This window comes from Marmota monax, unplaced genomic scaffold (assembly GCF_021218885.2).
Source record: "Marmota monax isolate L192 unplaced genomic scaffold, Marmota_monax_Labrador192_F-V1.1 WCK01_AAM20220418_F8-fsc00319, whole genome shotgun sequence".
Taxonomy (NCBI): domain Eukaryota; kingdom Metazoa; phylum Chordata; class Mammalia; order Rodentia; family Sciuridae; genus Marmota; species Marmota monax.
Window position 1 is genome coordinate 167353 of NW_026692103.1, and position 20583 is coordinate 187935.

At 40.9% G+C, this 20583-nt stretch overlaps 1 protein-coding gene across 5 annotated transcripts in view; it reads left to right on the forward strand.

The window, feature by feature from the left end:
* Tlk2 (tousled like kinase 2) overlaps positions 1–20583 on the forward strand; it is a 167353-nt gene that overhangs the window by 6077 nt on the left and 140693 nt on the right. For 4 of the 5 annotated variants that reach the window (XM_058584899.1, XM_058584889.1, XM_058584891.1 and 1 more), the window contains exons 5-8: positions 453–513; positions 1719–1858; positions 3614–3720; positions 6545–6610. In XM_058584899.1, coding sequence (XP_058440882.1) covers positions 453–513; positions 1719–1858; positions 3614–3720; positions 6545–6610 — 374 coding nt within the window. Of the gene's footprint in view, positions 1–452; positions 514–1718; positions 1859–3613; positions 3721–6544; positions 6611–8003; positions 8542–20583 lie in introns of those variants that run through there. The other variant, XM_046460843.2, reaches the window with a different exon arrangement.

The window sequence follows — 20583 nt, forward strand, 5'->3', positions numbered from 1 at the left end:
GTTCAATCCCTGGTACCAAAAAAAAAAAAAAGGAATAAAAACAGGGATTTTATCTTGTTCTTTTTCGCCCCAATATCTAGGATGATGTCCAGCAAAGTAGACTTTCAGCATTTGACGAAGGAATTAAGTATAAGATGTAATCTCTGTCTTCACACCATTCACTGTGTAGTGGAGCCAGGCTTGTAGGCACAGATGTATTCCTAGCATGGAGAAAGTTCTAAGGAAGCTCAGCAGAAAGATGCAGGAAGGCTGCCATCAGGCCCAGCTTGATTTGAAGGCAAAGTAATATTTTTAATAAATATGTGTTGTAACTAATAGGTACGGTTTCTTTGAATGAATGGTACAGTACTCTGCCACTTGATACTTTATCTGCTACAAGAAAGAAAATAGACACAGTCTATTTTGCAGCCTAATTTTTCTGTTTTTTTTTTTTTTTTTCCTGCCCATTTCAGTGACCCAGGCCTCTTTGTTTACTGTTGTGATTTTTCTTCCACAGCTGTGGAACTAGTCCAGGTAAGTGCAGTGGCTCATATCAGGATTTTTTACTTACTAAATAAAGGGGTTCACTATGTTTTGGCACTATGGCCTAAATAAAAGATTTAGTGAAACAGCCGGGTTAAGAGCCAGGTATACTAAATACTGAATCTGCCACCATCCAACTGTAGAACTTAGAACAGGGCTCTTCACCTTTCCAAACCTATGTTCACCAGAATGACTGTCCCAATTCTAAAATCCCAGAAATAGTCTGATTTATTCAGCCCTGCTTAGAAATCTACTCACTCTGTCTGGTTCAGCTGTGACCAATGGGGAACCAAGTCACATTTTTGGGAAAAAGGGACATGGTTGGGTGCAGTGACTCACATCTGTAATCCCAGAAACTGAGGCAGCTAAGGTAGGAGGATTACAAGTTCAAGGCCACTCTGGGTCACTAATTTAGATCCCGTCTTAAAAAGCAAAAAGGGCTGGAGATGTAGCTCAGTGGTAGAACACCCCTAGGATCAATCCCTAGTACCATAAAAAAGAAAAAGAAGATACATGGATGGGGAAGATACCCTAGGGTTTGAACTAAGGGGTGCCCTTAACACTGAGCTACATTCCCAGCCCCTTTTTATTTTTTATTTTGAGACAGGGTCTTGCTAAGGTGCTGAGGCTGGCCTTGAATTTGTGACTCCTGCCTCAGTCTCCCAAGTTGCTGGGATTACAGGCATATACCACCACCATTTCCAGCTTGGAAATAGTTAATCTTGTGGCTCAAGATCACTTAAATATACTTTGTCTTTCTCCTTATGAGTTTTTTGGTCTCTTAATTTTCTTGGCATTCTCCAGTCCCCAGATCTAACTTCATACCTGACTGGTGTGACAGTGCATCAGAATAAAGAATAAAAGTAGTTAGAAATGCTCCTTTTAAAAGCATCAGTTTGGGGACTGGGGTTGTGGCTCAGCAGTAGAGTGCTCACGTAGCTTGTGCAAGGCCCTGGGTTCAATCCTCAGCACCGCATAATTAATTAATTAATCAAAGGTATTGTGCCCAATTACAACTAAAAAAATTAAAAATATATAATTAATAATTTTTTAAAAGCACCAGTTTGAATTGCACAGGATCTTCCCTATCTGTTTTACTAGAAGTAGGTCCCTCTGCTGGAAGTAATAGCAGCGACAAGCTGATCTCAAGCTATGCTCACTTATTCTGACCCATTTCTTTCTCCGCCTGTGTGCAGACAAATTCAGAGTATGACTCTTCTCGCTGTTTTGCTTTTGTTCATGATTTCTGTGATGAAGATCAGAATTATCCAGTGCCTGGGGACAGTGTTGATGTCATCATTCTCATATTTGTTCTTTCAGCAGTTCTTCCAGACAAGTAAGTTTGTTGGTTGGTTGGTTGGTTGATTTTTTGTTTTGTTTTGGACTGGGAATTCAACGCAGGGCCTCATGCATGCAAGGCAAGCACTCTACCACTGAGCTCTCCCCCAGCCCTTTTTATTTTGTTTTGAGACAGGATCTTGCTAAGTTACCCAGACTGACCTTTTACTTGAGATTCTCCTACTTCTTCCTCCCAAATAGCTGAGATTACAGGTGCGCAATACTGTGCCTGGCTCAGACAAGTAAGTTTTAGGTCCTTTAACTAGTAGCCTAGCAAAAAGAAAGTTTTGGTCAGAAACCTTAAATTAAAAGTTCTAAAATTAAGAAGGCTTTTTATGTTCTAATGGACATGAAGAAGCCATACCGTCTGTGATTGATTTGTTTGCCTGTCACCAGTGCTTAAATACTGAGCCACATCCCCAGCCCTTTTTATTTTTTATTTTGAAACAGGGTCTCACTACGTTACCCAGGGCTTCACTGAGTTGCTGAGGCTGGCTTTTAGAACTTGTGGTCCTCCTGCCTCAGACTCCTGAGTTTCTGGCATCACAGGCATGCACCACCAGACCTGGCTCAGAAATTGTAAGTTTTTAAGGAAAGGACTTCATTTAACAAACAAAAACAGTCTCAGCAGGCACAGAGGCACGCACTTATAATACCAGTTTCTCAGAAGGCTGAGGCAACAGGATCACATGTTCAAGACCAGCCTTAGCTCAGCAACTTAGTGAGACTGTGTTTCAAATACATATGTATATTTTTTGTTTGTTTGTTTTTGTGTATGTGGGGGGGTACTGCAGATTGAACCTGGGATACTTAACCACTGAGCCACATCTCCAGTCCTTTTGAGTTAGGGTCTTGCTAAGTTACTTAGGTTCTTGATACTTTGCTGAGGCTGGTCTTGAACTTGGAATCTTCCTGCTTCAGCCTCCTGAGTTGCTGGGATTTACAGGCATGTGCCACCACACCTGACTCAAAATTTAAACAAGAACTGGGACAGGGCTGGGTGGGGTTGTGGCTCAGTGGTAGAGCACTTGCCTAGCACGTGTGAGGCAATGGGTTTGATCCCTGGCACTACATAAAAATAAATAAAATAAAGGTACTGTGTCCATCTACAACTAAAAAAAAAAAAAATTTTGAGATGTAGCTCAGTGGTAAAGTATCCCGAGTTCAGTCCCCAATTGGGGGGAGGGAGGCCACTGGGGACAGTCTTTGCATTGAAAGATCTCAAGTCTAATGGGGTAGTATATGACTTGCTAGCAGTCCCCACATTGTTTGGTCAGGGCTCCCAGAGAGCCACAGGAGTATAGAGCACAAGAGTCAGGCACTGTGGCTCACACTTATAATCTCTGGAGGCTGGGGCAGGAGGATAGCAAGTTCAAAGCCAGGCTCAGCAATTTAGTGAAAGAGACCCTTCCTCAAAATAAAAACTAAAAACAACTGGGGGTATAGCTCAGTGGTAAAGTGTCCCTGAGTTCAATCCCCAGTACTACAAAAAATGAGTAGAGTGGGGTAGCAATCCCTGGCCCAGGATAAAGTAAGCCAAATGGAGAATTTGGAACTTTGCTCACTACAGAGCCCTATGGCAAAGCAGGCTTTCCTTGAGCTTCTTTAACTGAAACAGAGGCAGAGGAGCTGTAATTTCAGGGTTGATGTGTCCAAGTTAGGAAAGCCAAGTTAGGGCTTTTAGGGATATGCGGCAGGGAAAAGGAGCCCTTTTCCTAAGGAGGCCTAATCTTTCTTCCCTTCTTCCCCACAGGATGCAAAAAGCTATCAATAGGCTGAGCAGACTTCTGAAGCCTGGAGGAATGATGCTTTTGCGAGATTATGGTCGCTATGACATGGCCCAGCTGCGGTTTAAAAAAGGTATTTTGCCATTATTATTAAATGGTGTTTTTTGTTTATTTGTTTTATTTTTGTTTTGGGGGGGTTTGTTATTGTAGAAGATGGGCACAATACCTTTATTTCATTTTATTTTTTATGTGCTGCTGAGGACCAAACCCAGTGCCTCACACAAGCGAGGCACGCTCCACCACTGAGCTACAACCCCAGCCCTTAAATGGTGGTTTTACCATCAGACTAGACCTAGACGTCAGTGGAAGGAGACTTCAGAATTAGAGCCCAGTTTGTAAGCCACTTGATACATAACAAGGAAAGGGATGATGTTTACAAAAACTTTTAATAAGAGTTTTGTGCAATCTGGGTTTTAGGTCTTTTAAACCAAAATAACTACTTTAAAAGAGCTATGCTTAGATATTTGATTACATAAATAATATTAAATTTAGTATGATCAAAGATGCCATTGAAAAATTAGAAGAGGCTGGGGTTCAGAGCTACAAGCTTGTAATCTGAGCTACCCAGGAGACTGAGGCAGGAGGATGGCAAATTCAAGGCCTGGGCAATGTATCAAGAACCTGTCTCAAAATTAAAATGACTGGGGATCTCTCTCAGTGGTAGAGCACTTCCCTAGTGTGTACCAGGCTCTGGGTTCCATACTAGCATTGAATTTTTTTCTCTTAATTAGAAGACAAATGAGAAATTGAATAGATGTATTTCTAGAACATTTAATAGATAGACTCGTATCTATGCTCTTCAAAAGGCTGTCATGAGATTGATAAGGAAAAGATCAGTGACCCACCCAAAAAACAGGCAGTTCACTGAAGAGCATATCTAAATGGCCAGTAAACAAAACTTAGAGGAAATGTTAATAAAGAAATAATTGTTTCTAACCCTCTCATTGGCTAGTTCAAAGCAAGGTATGTGCTTATTATTTTTTTTATTTTTAGTACTGGGAATTGAACCCAGAGGTATTTTACCCCTGTGCCATATGCCCAGCCTTTTTTACTTTTTATTTTGAAAAGGGTCTCACTAAGTTGCTTAGGGCCATGTTTAGCTGCTGAGGTTGGCCTTGAACTCAGCAACTAAGCAAGGCCCTAAGCAACTTATGGAGACTCTGTCTCAAATAAAAAGTAAAGCTAGTTGTGGTGGCTCACTTGTGTGATCCCAGCAGCTCAGGAGGCTGAGGCAGGAAGATAGCAAGTTTGAAGCCTGCCTCAGCAATTTAATGAGACCTTGTGTCAAAAAATAAAAAGGGATGGTGATGTGGCTCAGTGATTAAGTGCTGGGTTCAATCCTCCATACCAAAAAAAAAAAAAAAAGGTGGTGCTGTTAACTTAATCTGGGGCTTGGGGATGATTAAAAACAACAACAAACACCCGCCCCCCCCCCCAAAAAAAAAAAAAACTATTGTTTTCATCAGCTAAGTCTAGCATACAGAGCTAAGAATTACATGTTCCCTAAACTGGAAATCCATATGCCACAAAATGAAATTAAACCTGTCTCACCATGCATAAAACTTAACTCAAAATGGATCAAGGACCTAGTAATTAAACCAGAGACTCTGCTTCTAATAGAAGAAAAAGTAGGCCCTAATCTTTATCATGTGGGATTAGGCCCCCACTTCCTTAACAAGACTCCTATAACGCAAGAATTAAAACCAAGAATCAATAAATAGAATGGAATCAAACTAAAAAGTTTCTTCTCAGCAAAAGAAACAATCTGTGAAGTGAACAGAGAGCTTATTTCCTGGGAGCAAATTTTTACCCCTCACACATCAGGTAGAGCACTAATCTCTAGGGTATACAAAGAACTCAGAAAGCTAAGCACCATAAAAACAAATAACCCAATCAACAAATGGCCCAAGGACCTGAACAGACACTTCTCAGAAGAGGTATACAATCAATCAACAAATATATGAAAAAATGCTTAGTATCTCTTGCGATTAGAGAAATGCAAATCAAAACTAAACAATAAGTGTTGGCGAGGATGTGGGGAAAAAGATACACTCATACATTGCTGGTGGGACTGCAAATTGTTGCAGCCAATATGGAAAGCAGTATGGAGATTATCTCGAAATCTGGGAATGGAACCACCATTTGACCCAGCTATCCCTCTCCATGGACTATACCCAAATCACTTAAAAACAGCATACTACAGGGGCACAGCCACATCAATGTTTAAGCAGCACAATTCACAATAGCTAAACTGTGGAGCCAACCTAGGTGCCCTTCAGTGGATGAATGGATAAAAAAAATGTGGCATTTATACACAATGGAAATTTACTCAGCAATAAAAGAGAATAAATTATCATGGCATTTGCAGGTAAATGGATGGCGTTGGAGAAGATAATACTAAGTGAAGTTAGCCAATCTCAAAAACAAATACCAAATGTTTTCTTTGATATAAGGAGGCTGATTCATAGTGGGGTAGGGACTGGGAGCATGGGAGGAATGGGTGAATTCTAGATAGGGAAGAGAGGTGGGAGGGAAAGGGAGGGGGCAGGGGGTTAGCAATGATGGAGGAATGTGATGGACATCATTGTCCAAAGTACATGTGTGAAGACACAAATTGGGTGTCAACCTACTTTATATAAACAGAGATGTGAAAGATTGTGGTATGCATGTATAATAAGAATCGAAATGCATTCTGTAATCAGTTAAAAAAAAAAAAAAGAATTACATGTTCCCTGATAAACTTGCAGCCCCCCTGCCGTAGCTTCCTGAATTGCTGGAATTTTACATGTGAGTTTTCATGCCCTGGTGAGAAATCAGAGTGTTGATGCACATTTGATTAGCAGTATATTTAAAAAGTGCTTTGAAGTGTGTCTGATTTTTACCATGTCCCTCCACAGGTCAGTGTCTATCTGAAAATTTCTATGTGAGAGGTGATGGAACCAGAGTTTACTTCTTCACACAAGGTAAGAAAAAGATGATCTGTATTTACTCTAAAGGTCTCCAAGATGCCAGATAAGTGCTTCAGTATACTTTGAGAAGAAGATTGACTTGGCCCCTCTTAGCTTTTGGACAATGTTTCTCCGGCAGTTCTCCACCCCACTTATGCTGGCCTTCAGTCCATTACTTTGCTCTTTCTTTCTGTCACTTTATCCAAAATGGAAATTTATTTGTTTTGCAAGATTCATTTCTGGCCGGACACAGCATCTGAAGCAGGAGGATTGCAAGCTTGACGAGATTAGCCTCCATAACTTAGTGAGAACCTGTCTCAAAATAAAAACAACTGGGCTGGGGTTGTGGCTCAGCAGTAGAGCGCTCACCTCGCACGTGCAAGACCCTGGGTTTGATCCTCAGCACCACATAAAAATAAATAAGTGGAATAAAGGTATTTGTGTCCAACTACAACTAAAAAATAAATATTAAAATAAAAATAAAAACAACTGAAGATGTAGCTCAGCAGAAGAGAGCTTGCCTAAGTTCAGTCCCCAGTAGTGGAAAAGATAAGACTCATTTTCAGGCCAGCCTGCTTTGCCTTTGACACTGGGCTGTACTTGAGGTGCAGCTACTTCAGTGAGTCATTTCCTCTGAGCTCCAAGTATAACCTGGAACTGCTTTCCTCTTGTCTGCTCTGTTTGCAGGCATCTTCCTTCACCAGTATTTTATGAATATTCTGTTCATGAGCCCTTTCTAAGGTCACACACATACTTTGAGTTTTTGGATGAAGTGATGAAATCTCTCCCCTAAAAATAGTTGCTTTGATGTACACATATACAGGTTGTTGGTTGTTTTTTGTTTTGTTTTTGTTTTTGATATGGGGGATTGAACCCAGGGGTGCTTAATCACCAAGCTACATACCCAAGCCTTTTTAAATATGTTATTTAGGCACAGGGTCTCTCAAAGTTACTTAGGGCCTAGCTAAGTTGCAGAGGCTGGCTTTGAACTTGAGATCCTCCTGCCTCAGCCTCCTGAGCCACTGTGATTTCAGGAGTGCACCAATACACCCAGCTTTTAGATTTAAATTTAAGGTGCTCATAAAGCCCTGGACACCAAATATGAAACAAAGAATTTTTTAAAATCTTGGCCTGTAACTTTTGACTTAAAAACCCCTCCCCATCATCTGACTCTGAAAAGATCTTCCTCTGGGTTTTGCACTGCCCTTCCCATGAAGTTGGCTTCCCCAGCCTGAACGTGCACTTGCTGTTACCAAGCCATCACTGCGTGAGTAACAGAACTATGCTGTTGGTGCCACCTAAAAGGCATAATGACAGCAACTCTCACAGCCCATTTAATATAGGAGGTAGTCAACAAAATACTTTTCTTCAGGGGAAAATACATAAACATCTTCTCTTTACAAACCAGATGAACTGGACACACTTTTCACTACTGCCGGACTAGAAAAGGTACAGAATCTGGTGGATCGTCGATTGCAAGTGAACCGAGGGAAGCAGCTGATAATGTACCGAGTTTGGATTCAGTGCAAATACCGCAAGCCTCTTCTGTCCACCACCAGCTGAAAGGCACCTGTTCCTGATACAGCACAAGCTCGTTGTTTGGGGACTTTTCTAAAAAGTACATCTGAAGTGCTGGTTTCTTGATGTTGGACAACTCAAGAATTTAAACAAGGATTGGATGCAGTGGCACACACCTGTAATCCCAGCAACTTGGGAAGCTGAGACGAGAAGATCGCAAGTTCAAAGCCAGCCTCAGCAATTTGTGAGACCCTTGGCAACTAGCAAGACTTTATCTCAAAATTAAGAAAAAAGACTTGGGGCTGGGTGCGGTGGGGCATGCCTGCAATCCCAGCAACTTGGAAGGCTGAGGCAGGAGAATGGCAAGTTCAAACCCAGCCTCAGCAACTCAGTAAAACTCTTGTCTCTAATAAAGTATAAAAAAGGACTGGGATGTGGTTTGGTGGTTAAGTGCCCCTGGTTTCAATCCCTGGTACCAAAAGGAAAGAAAGGTCTGGGGATGTCGCTCAGTGGTAGAGCACTTGCCTAGAGGATGGGAAGCCCTGGGTTCTGTCCTCAGCACCACAACAAATAAATTCAAATTCAAGCCCTCAATAATTGGATTCAAGCCCTAGGAAACATTATTTTAATCAATTTTCACAATCATGTTATGTTTATAAAGCCCATTAACATACTTTTCTCACGTTCTTTCACTGAGTTCTGTATTGCCATGTTGCAACTAGTAATTGAGATTTTTTTTTTAATTTTTTTATTAGTTGCTCAAAACATTACAATGATCTTGGCATATCATACATTTGATTCAAATGGGGTATGTAATCTTAATCTTATTTTTCCATGTGTACAAAGATTGCAGGATCACATTGGTTATACAACCACGTTTATACATAGGGCCATACTAGTGTCTGTTGTATTGTGCTGCCCTTCCTATCCCCCCTCCTCTCCCCTCCCCTCTTTCTACCCAATCTGCTGTGACATGTTTCTCATTTTTCTTCCCCCTCACACCATCTTATATGTAATTTTGCATAACAATGAGGGGCTCCTACCATCTTCTGTGCAATTCCCCTTCTCTCCCATTCCCACGCACATATCATCCCTATGTAATGGTAATCTTCTCATGCTCTTCCTCCCTGCTCTGTTTTGAGTCGCTCCCCTTAAAGAATACATTCTGCATGTGTTTTTTAGGGATTGGCTAGCTTTACTTAGCATAATCTGCTCTAATGCCATCCATTTCCCTGCAAATGCCATGATTTTGTTGTTTTTTAGTGCTGAGTAATATTCCATTGTGTATAAATGCCACATTTTTTTTATCCATTCATCTATTGAAGGGCATCTGGGTTGGTTCCAAAGTCTAGCTATTGTGAATTGTGCTGCTATGAACATCGATGTAGCTGTGTCCCTGTTGTATGCTCTTTTTAGGTCATTTGGGTATAGTCCGAGAAGGGGAATAGTTGGGTCAAATGGTGGTTCCATTCCCACCTTTCCAAGGAATCTCCATACTGCTTTCCAAATTGGCTGAACCAATTTGCAGTCCCACCAGCAATGTACAAGTGTACCTTTTCCCCACATCCTCGCCAGCACTTATTATTGTTTGACTTCATAATGGCTGCCGTTCTTTCTGGAGTGAGATGGTATCTTAGAGTGGTTTTAATTTGCATTTCTCTGATTGCTAGAGATGGTGAGCATTTTTTCGTGTATTTGTTGATTGATTGTATATCCTCCTCTGAGAAGTGTCGATGTTCAGATCCTTGGCCCATTTGTTTTTTTTTGTTTGTTTGTTTGTTTGTTTTTAAAGATAGAGTGAAAGAGGGAGGGAGAGAGAGAGAGAGAATTTTTAATATTTTTTTTCAGTTTTCGGCGGACACAACATCTTTCTTTGTATGTGGTGCTGAGGATCGAACCCGGGCCGCATAAATGCCAGGCGAGCGCACTACCGCTTGAGCCACATCCCCAGCCCCTTGGCCCATTTGTTGATTGGGTTATTTGTTTTCTTGTTGTTTAATTTTTTGAGTTCTTTGTATACTCTGGAGATTAGAGCTCTATCTAAAGTGTGAGGGGTAAATATTTGTTCCCAGGATGTAGGCTCCCTATTTACCTCTCTTATTGTTTCTCTTGCTGAGAAAAAACTTTTTAGTTTGAGTATGTCCCATTTGTTGATTCTTGATTTTAACTCTTGTGCTATAGGTGTCCTATTAAGGAATTTGGAGCCCAACCCCACGAGATGGAGATTAGGGCCAACTTTTTCTTCTATTAGACGCAAACTTTCTGGTTTGATTCCTAGCTCCTTGATCCATTTTGAGTTAACTTTTGTGCAAGGTGAGAGAAAGGGATTCAATTTCATTTTGTTGCATATGGATTTCCAGTTCTCCCCGCACCTTTTGTTGAAGATGCTATCCTTTCTCCATTGCATGCTTTTGGCTCCTTTGTCTAATATAAGGTAGTTAATTTTGTGGATTGGTCTCTGTGTCCTCTATTCTGTACCATTGGTCTACCTGCCTGTTTTGGTACCATTACCATGCTGTTTTTGTTACTGTTGCTCTGTAATATAGTTTAAAATCTGGTATCGCTATACAGCCAGTTTCACTCTTCCTGTTTAGAATTGCTTTTGCTATTCTGGGTCTTTTATTTTTCCAGATGAATTTCATGATTGCTTTTTCTATTTCTGTGAGGAATGCCATTGGGATTTTGATTGGTATTGCATTAAACCTATAGAGTACTTTTGGTAATATGGCCATTTTAATGATATTAGTTCTGCCTATCCATGAACAAGGTATATCTTTCCACCTTCTAAGGTCCTTTTTCTATTTCTCTCTTTAGGGTTCTGTAGTTTTCGTTGTATAGTTCTTTCACCTCTTTTGTTAGGTTGATTCCCAAGTATTTTATTTATTTATTTATTTATTTTTTTGAGGATATTGTGAATGGGGTGGTTGTTCTCATTACCATTTCAGAGGATTTGTCACTGATATACAGGAATGCCTTTGATTTATGCGTGTTGATTTTACATCCTGCCACTTTGCTGAATTCGTTTGACCAGCTCTACAAGTTTCTTGGTAGAATCTTTTGGGTATAGGATCATGTCATCCGCAAATAGTGATAATTTAAGTTCTTCCTTTCCTATTTTTATGCCTTTAATTTCTTTCGTCTAATTGCTCTGGCCAGTGTTTTGAGAACTATGTTGAACAGAAGTGGTGAGAGAGAGCATCCCTGTCTTGTTCCAGATTTTAGAGGGAATGCTTCAATTTTTCTCTGTTCAGAATGATGCTAGCCTGAGGCTTAGCATAGGTAGCTTTTACAATGTTGAGGTATGTTCCTGTTATCCCTAGTTTTTCTAGTATTTTGAACATAAAGGGATGCTTCACTTTGTCGAATGCTTTTTCTGCATCTATCGAGATGATCATATGGTTTTTATCTTTAAGTCTATTGATGTGGTGAATGACATTTATTGATTTTCGTGTATTGAACCAGCCTTGCATCCCAGGGATGAATCCTACTTGATCATGATGCACGATCTTTTTGATATGTTTCTATATCTGATTTGCCAGAATTTTATTGAGGATTTTTGCATCTATGTTCATTAGAGATATTAGTCTGTAGTTTTCTTTCTTTGAAGTGTCTTTGTTTGGTTTAGGAATCAGGGTGATGTTGGCCTCGTAGAATGAATTTGGAAGTTCTCCCTCTTTTTCTATTTCCTGAAATAGCTTGAAAAGTATTGGTATTAGTTCTTCTTTAAAGGTTTTGTAAAACTCTGCTGTATACCCATCCGGTCCTGGGCTTTTCTTGGTTGGTAGTCTTTTGATGGCTTCTTCTATTTCCTCAATTGATATTGGTCTGTTTAGGTTGTGTATATCCTCCTGACTCAATCTGGGCAGATCATATGACTTAAGAAATTTATCGATGCCTTCACTATCTTCTATTTTATTGGAGTATAAGGTTTCAAAATAATTTCTAATTATCTTCTGTATTTCTGTAGTGTCTGTTGTGATGTTGCCTTTTTCATCTCGTATGCTAGTAATTTGAGTTCTCTCTCTTCTTCTCTTCGTTAGCATGGCTAAGGGTATGTCGATCTTAAAAATAAATCATATTTATTTTTTCAAAGAACCAACTTTTAGTTTTGTCAATTTTTTCAATTGTTTCTTTTGTTTCAATTTCATTGATTTCAGCTCTGATTTTAATTATTTCTTGCCTTCTACTACTTTTGCTGTTGTTTTGCTCTTCTTTTTCTAGAGTTTTGAGATGAAGTGTGAGATCATTTATTTGTTGGTTTTTTCTTTTTTTAAGGAATGAACTCCAAGCAATGAACTTTCCTCTTAGAACTGCTTTCATTGTGTCCCATAGATTCCCATATGTTGTGTCTGTGTTTTCATTTATCTCTAAGAATTTTTTAATTTCCTCCTTGATGTCTTCTGTAACCCATTGATCATTCAGTAAATATTGTTCATTCTCCAAGTGATATAGGATTTTTCCTTCCTTCTTTTATTGTTGATTTCCAGTTTCATTCCATTATGATCAGATAAGATGCATGGTATTATCTCTACTCCTTTATAATTTCTAAGAGTTGCCCTGTGACATAATATATGGTCTATTTTTGAGAAGGATCCATGTGCTGCTGAGAAAAAAGTGTAACCGCTTGATGTTGGGTGGTATATTGTATATATGTCAATTAAGTCTAGGTTATTAATTGTATTGAGTTCTATAGTTTCTTTATTCAACTTTTGTTTGGAAGATCTGTCCAGTGGTGAGAAAGGTGTGTTGAAGTCTCCCATAATTATTGTGTTGTGGTCTATTTGACTCTTGAACTTGAGAGAGTTTGTTTGATGAACATAGCTGCACCATTGTTTGGGGCATACATATTTATGATTGTTATGTCTTGTTGGTGTATGGTTCCCTTGAGCAGTATGTACTGTCCTTCTTTATCCCTTTTGATTAACTTTGGCTTGAAGTCTATTTTATTTGATATGAGTATGGACACTCCTGCTTGCTTCCGAGGTCCATATGAGTGATATGATTTTTCCCAACCTTTCACCTTCAGTCTATGTATGTCTTTTCCTATCAAATGCGTCTCCTGTAGGCAGCATATTGTTGGATCTTTTTTTTTTTTTTTTTTTTTTGATCCATTCTACTAGCCTGTGTCTCTTGATTGGTGAATTTAAGCCATTGACATTTAGGCTTACTATTGAGTTATGGTTTGTACTTCCAGCCATATTTGTTTATTTATGTTACTTAACATGATTTGTTTTTCCTCTTTGGTTATTTTTTCCTTTACTGTACTACCTCCCGCTGTTGGTTTTCATTGTTAAAAATTGGTTTCATTTTAAAAAAAATTTTTTAGTTATATATGGATACAATATCTTTGTTTATTTTTATGTGCTGTTGAGGATGGAGCCCAGTGCCTCACATGTGCTAGGCAAGTGCTCTGCCACTGAGCCACAACCCAGCCCCTTGAGATTTTTTTAATAACTGAAACTTTTTAATAACTGAAATGTTATACATAGGAATTACAAATTTAAAAAGCCAGTGCATGGAGGTGTGCACCTGTATTCCCAGCGACCCTGGAGGCTGAGGCAGGAGTATTGCAAGTTCAAGCCAGCCTCAACAATTTAGTCAAGCCCTGAGCAATTTTAATGAAACCCCGTCTCAAAATAAAATAAAGGGCTAAGGATGTGGTTCAATGGTAAAGCACCAGTAGGTTCAATCCCCAGTACAAAACAATAAAAAGCTGGCCAGGTGCAGTGGTACATGCCAGTAATCCTAGCAGTTCAGGAGGCTGAAGCAGGAGGATTACAGATTCAGAGCCAGCCTCATCAACTTGTGCAAGGCCCTACGCAACTTAGACTATGTCTCAAAAAATTTTTTAAAGAGCTGGGTACTTAGCTCAGTAGTAAAGCTCCCCTGGATCAATCCCCAATACCAAGTAAATAAATCTAAAAGTCAGAGCAAGCAAGGTAGCACATGCCACTAATGCTAGCTCTCCCAGAGACTGAAGCAGGAAGGTTATAAATTCAAGGTCAGCCTGGGCAATTTAGCCAGACTCTGTCTCAAAACTTAAAAAATGGGTAAGGGGATAGCTTAGTGGCAAAGCACTCCTGAGTTCAGTCCCCAACACGTACAAAAATAAATCTTAGTTCCCTGGACTTTAAGCCCTGTTGCCCCTGTAATCTGTATCTAAAGAATTGAAAGCACTGGCCAGACTTGGGCATACACTCTAGTCTCAGGTACTAGGAAGGCTGTCTGTGGTTCATAATCAGTCTAAGCAATTTTAAAAGGCTGGGTGTGGTGGTACACCCCTGTAATTCCAGTTATTCAGGAGGCTGGGGCAGGAGAATTGTAAATTCAAGGCCAGTCTGGGCAACTTAGCATAGTCCTATCTCAAAATGAAAAAGTAAGTTGCAAGGGGAATGTCCCACTTCCCTGTGTTTTTTAATGTGTAATGTCTGTAACTGGAGAGATTATATTACATAATACAGGCATCAAAAGTAGAAGCACATGGTAACATCACTACCAACTACAGACCATTCACATTTCTCAATAATGTCCTTACCACATAAAAGCTCATTGTGTTACATTTAATAGTTCTATCTCGATCTCCTTTAGCCTAGAACAATTCTTCAGGCTCGCTCCCTTAACCTTGACATTGTAAGACTACAGGCTGTTTTATAAACTGTAAGATTTGTTGGTGTTTCCTCATGATTTAGTTCAGATTATGCATTTGGGGCAGTTATATCAAGTGATGTTGTATTCCTTTCATTGGTTTAGGTGATAATTTCCCTATTGGTGATGTCGATTAAACTATGTGATATCTGCTGGGTCCCTGTTTTAGTCAGCTTTTGTGTTGCTGTGACCAAAATACCCACCAAGAACAACTCAAGAGGAGAAATCATTTATTGAGTGCTCATGATTTCAGAAGTCTCAGTCCATAGCTGGCTCTAGGCCCAACATAGGCAGCACGTCATGGTAGAAGGGCGGCTTGCCTCATGGCAGGGTAAGGAAACAGGGCAAGAGGCCACAGGAAAAAAAGCATGTCTCCAGTGACCCACGTACTCCATCCATGCCCCACTTGCCTACTAGAATGGACTTTCCAGGTTATAGCTCTCCTAAGTAATGTTTCACCTTTGAATATACATAAATAGGAGCTTTTGACAGATATCTCATATGTAAACCGTAACAGTCACTGTCTATAAAGTTACTAATAAGTGTTCTGTAGGAAAATGCTTTGAGCCAGGCACAGCGGCGCACATGTGTAATCCCAGGGACTTGGGAGGCTGAGACTAGAGAACCGCAAGTTCTATGCAGGCCTCAGCAATTTATCTTATCTTCCTAAACTAAGCTGTGGCAGTCTGGCTGAGGAGATAAATTCAAATTGAAAATTGAGAGTTTAATTTGGGATTGGCACGGTGGAGCTGTTGGAGTGAAGCCATGTTCCCAAAGGCCATGCTCAGAGGTAGGGTGTAACCGTGATCACTCCCAAGAGTGTGGGTCTCATACAACAAAGGTGATTCATCTCCTGGTTTTCAGCCAGGCGTGGTGGTGCACGCCTATAATCCTAGTAGCTTGGGAGGCTGAGACAGGTGTATCAAGTTCAAAGCCAACCTCAGCAATGTTGAGGTGCTAAGCAACTCATTGAGACCCTGTCTCTAAATAAAATACAAAGTAGGCTGGGGATATGGCTCAGTGGTCAAGTGCCTCTGAGTTCAATCCCCAGTAACCCCCCAACCCTGAAGAAAAACAAACTCTCCCCATCTCCTGGACTTGCATGTTTCAATCTTGAGCATGGTCTCCATTAATGCTTTTCAGTGGGTCTCCTATCTCCCTTCATGTAAGGTTCATACTCTTGGGGCTATGTATGTTTAAAAAATTAGGACCTTGAAACTTAGTAGAGAAAAGGAAAACCTAATGTACACAGAGGTATCCTACTTTCATATAATTGATTTCTATCCTTACTTTGAAGACATTACTTCAGTAAAGTGTGGAGCTTTCTAAGGCTTAAAAGATGAGCCTAGGACAAACAGTTTCTTTCACTCTGTTCACAAAGGGTTGTTCTTTGGTTTGTGGCTATAGCTGCTATTTTAAGAACCTGGCCACATTGAGGTGTTCCAGATTTTTACATGCTTCTTACTTGATCTGCAGGTTATGATTTGGGACCCTCATCAAGAGGTGGAGGAAGGGGCCAAGCACAGTGGCGCATGCCTGTAATCCCAGCAGCTCAGGAGGCTGAGGCAGGAGGATCGAGAATTCAAAGCCAGCCTCAGCAAAAAGCGAGGTGCTAAGCAACTCAGTTAGACCCTGTCTCTAAGTAAAATATAGAGTAGGGCTGGAGATGTGGCACAGTGGTCCAGTGCCCCTGAGTTCAACCCCTGGTACCCCCCAAAAAAGGTGGAGGAAGGGCTGATGGTGAATTTCCCAGGTAAAAACACTGAAAAAGAGTGCATCACAGCCTTCCTTTATTGCAGTGAAGATCTAAGTTCATGATTAGACATTGTCTCTTGGCTATAACAGTGGAACACACTGCACAGGACTGAGTTTTGGGACAAATAATCACAGTCTGACTACATGTTCCATTGGGAGCTCCTGAGACACAGTAGCCAATCACCTGGACCAAAAGCTTAAGCCTGGTATCTGGTATATTCATCCTGAGGAGAGCCCAGACTGTATTCACTCACTCATTTTCCATATTTTTTTTTTTGTACAGGGGATTAGACCCAGAGGCACTCTACTACTGAGCTATATCACCAGACTTACTTATTTTTTACTTTGAGACAGAACCTTGCCAAGTTGCTGAGGCTGACCTGGTTTTCTAAAATATTCTTAAAAGGAGCCATACTTTAAACATTTATCAGCAGTAGCATGTTAATCACCTTCAAGCCTCATGCTGTGGCACATGCCTGTAACCCCAGCTACTCTGAAGGTTTAGGCAGGAGGATCACAAGTTTGAGGACAGCCTCAGCAATTTAAACCCTGTCTCAATATTTTAAAATAATTTTATTTTATTTTTTTAATATATATATATATATATATTTTTTGTTTGTTTCAGATGGACACAACATCTTTAATTAATTAATTAATTTATTTATTTATATTTATTTTTTAGTTTTGGGTGGACACAATATCTTTATTTTATTTTTATGTGGTGCTGAGAATCGAACCCAGTGCCTCACGCATGCTAGGCGAGCGTGCTACCACTTGAGCCACATCCCCAGCCCCCTTTAATTTATTTACTTCTATGTGGTACTGAGGATTGAACCCAGTGCCTCAGCACATGCAAGGCAAGCATTCTACCGCTGAGCCACAACCCCAGCCCTTAAAAAATAATTTTAAAAGGACTGTGATGTAGTTGGATAATAGAGAACCCCTGGCTGGGTCCAATCCCTAGTACCACGAAAAAGGAAAAAAAAAAAAAAGAGAGAAGAGAAAAACACCTCCAAGGGGCCAGCAGGAATGGAGAAAGCCCTGAAATGGCCCTCTGTTGGCAAGCCCCCTCCACCCTCTGTACCCTGCTCCCATTATCTCTCAACATTTACTGCATGAGTAAGACTCATACTCAGTAGAGCTCACTAAGTCCTGAGTTCCTTGGAGGAAACTAGTGCATTCTAAACACTTAGCAGAGTAGCAAAGCATATGACCCAAGGTAGTTACACAATAAATAGAGCTGCAGATCACTTCCTCATGGAAAATCTTCCAGGTAGAAGGAACAGCCCTGCAAAGGCAAACACTGCATCAGGAATATAAGCTTATGGTACCATTGCTCACTCTTGTAATGAATGCATCTACTTTCAGAAGGCTTTGATAACAGTAATAACATATACCAAGATATGAGTGAGAATGATGACCTGTTCCCAGTTGACTCTTCTGTCCAAGGCCTCTGTTATTCCCAGTTTATTTAGGGACTATTAGGAAGCCAGTCCAACTCACAAGAATCTGGGTTACAGTGGCTCACAGTGTCACATTCCTATAATACCAGCCACAAGGGAGGCTGAGATGGGAGGGTCGAAAGTTCAAGGCCACCCTCAACAACTTAGCAAGGCCCTCAGCAATTTGGTGAGATCCTGTGTCCACATTAAAAATTAAGCCAGACCTTGTGACCCACACGTGTAATTCCAGAAGCTCAGAGGCTGAGGCAAGAGGATTGCAGGCTCAAAGCCAACCTCACCTATTTGGCAGGGCTCTAAGTAACTTAGCAAGACCCTGTCACAAAATAAATAAAAAGGGCTGGAGATGTGGCTAAGTGGTTAAATGCACTTGGGTTCAATCCCTGGCACACACAGGGGGAAAAAAAAAAAGTTTTTGAATTTTTTTTTTAGTTGTAGATGGAAACAATACCTAAAATAAATAATACCTAAAATAATAGACACAATACCTAAAATAAATTTTATTTATTTATGTGATGCTGCAGATCAAACCCAATGCCTCAAACATGCTAGGCAAGCACTCTACCACTGAGCTACAGCCACATGCCCACAAAATTTTTTTTTTAATTTTAATATTTATTTTTTAGCTTTCAGCGGACACAACATCTTTGTATGTGGTGCTGAGGATCAAACCTGGGCAGCACGCATGCCAGGCGAGCGCGCTACCGCTTGAGCCACATCCCCAGCCCCCCACAAAAAATTTTAAAAGAAAATTTTTAAAAAGAAGTCGGGTTGAGCACTGTCATCCCACCAACTCAGAAGGCAGGAAGACCTCAAATTCAAGGCCAGTCTCTGCAACTTAGTGCCACCTTGTCTCAAAATAAAAGTTAAAAGGGCTGGGAATGTACTCAGTAAAGCACTCCTGAGTTCAAGCCCCAGTACCCCCCAAAATGGAGGGTACTGATAGGAGTGTAGCTCAGTGGCAAAGCTGAGTACCTAGTACAATTAAAAAAAAAAAAAAAGTCTGGTTTACAAAGCAGGATTATTGATCTAGGAGCTGAAACCTAATTGTCAAAGCTGAGGGGATCTCCCCAGGAAGGGCAGCTGCTTGAGAAATGGAATGTAGATCAGAAGTTGGTAGTTAAAAATACACTAGAGCCAGGCACAGTGGCACACACCTGTAATCCCAGATGCTCAGGAGGCTGAAGCAGGAGGATCACAAGTTCAAAGTCAGCCTCAACAACCTAGGGAGGCCCTAAACAATTTAGTGAGACCCTGTCTCAAAAATAACAAAGGGGGTGGGAGGATATGGCTTAGTGGTTAAGCACCCCTCGATTGTTACCAAATTTTTGGTACAAAAAAAAAAGAAAAAAGCTTTTCATTTTTCATATATTTAATCTTCACAGTGCCTCTGTGAAACATAGATATAATTATTTCCATTTTACAGATGAGAAAATCCAAAGTTCAAGGACAGTAAGTTGCTTACCAAGGTCAGATAACTAATAATCACAAATAATTAGCTTCAGATTAAGGAGGGGCATTGGGGGCTAGGAGTGTAACTCAGTGGTAGAGTACTACCTATTGTGCACCACCTCCTGGGTTTGATACCCAGCCTGTGCACACACACTCCATGAAATTGGCTACATAATTTTTTTTTCAACATTTTCATCAAAAAAGAATTCAAAAGTCTCCACCTTTCCATGCCTTCAGTGCCATGCCTGTGTGAAGCAGGGACCTGGATTCTGTACCTCATCTCAGGTACAGTCCCCTAATCACAGAAGGACCTACATACACTGTCCTCTCCTGAAATTCTCACTAGTGGTTTTTGGGGTTTTTTGTTTGTTTGGTGGTGGGTATCAGGGATTGAACTCGGGGGCACTCGACCACTGAGCCATATCCCCAGCCCTATTTTGTATTTTATTTAGAGACAGAGTCTCACTGAGTTGCTTACAGTTGTGTCTTCAGTACATAGAATGGTGTCTGGCATATAGAAGGGGCTCAAAAATGTTTATTGGGTGGGTGGGTGCTTAGAATGTCACCTGGGAGCTGGGAACCTAGGGAGCGACCAGCACCAAAGTCAGGGAAGTCAAGTTCTGTCAAATAACCCACTGAGAAATAGGGAGGCTGGCCATGGAGGCCCATGCTGCAGGTAGAAGCTTCTCCCTGAGTGGACAAGAGGAGGGAGCCACAGCCGACAGGGGAGCAAGGCTGCCAGCTGCCAGGGGAGGAGCTAGGAGCAGATGGTTCAAAGCTGCAGGTTAATTCTAGGCCCCAGGACTCCGGGAAGAGCAGAAGAGTGGAGACACTGTGACTCTCTCAATGACATCAAGACACATAACTTCACGTCTCTGTCACCAGCCAAGTGTCTCGAGCCTTTGATTAGTTGATCCAAATATACCCTGGAAGCCTGGGTGGTGGCACACACCTGTGATCCCATCTACTCAGGAGCCTGAGGCAGGAGGAATCCAAGTTCAATTTAGTGAGACCCTGGCTTAAAATAAAAATATAAAAAGGGCTGGGATGTTGTTGCTCAGTGGTAGAGCATCCCTAGGTTTGATCCCAAGTACTGGGGCGGGGGGGGGGGGGGGGGGGGGCAGGGAGAAGAAGAAAAAAAGAACAAATGGGTTGAAA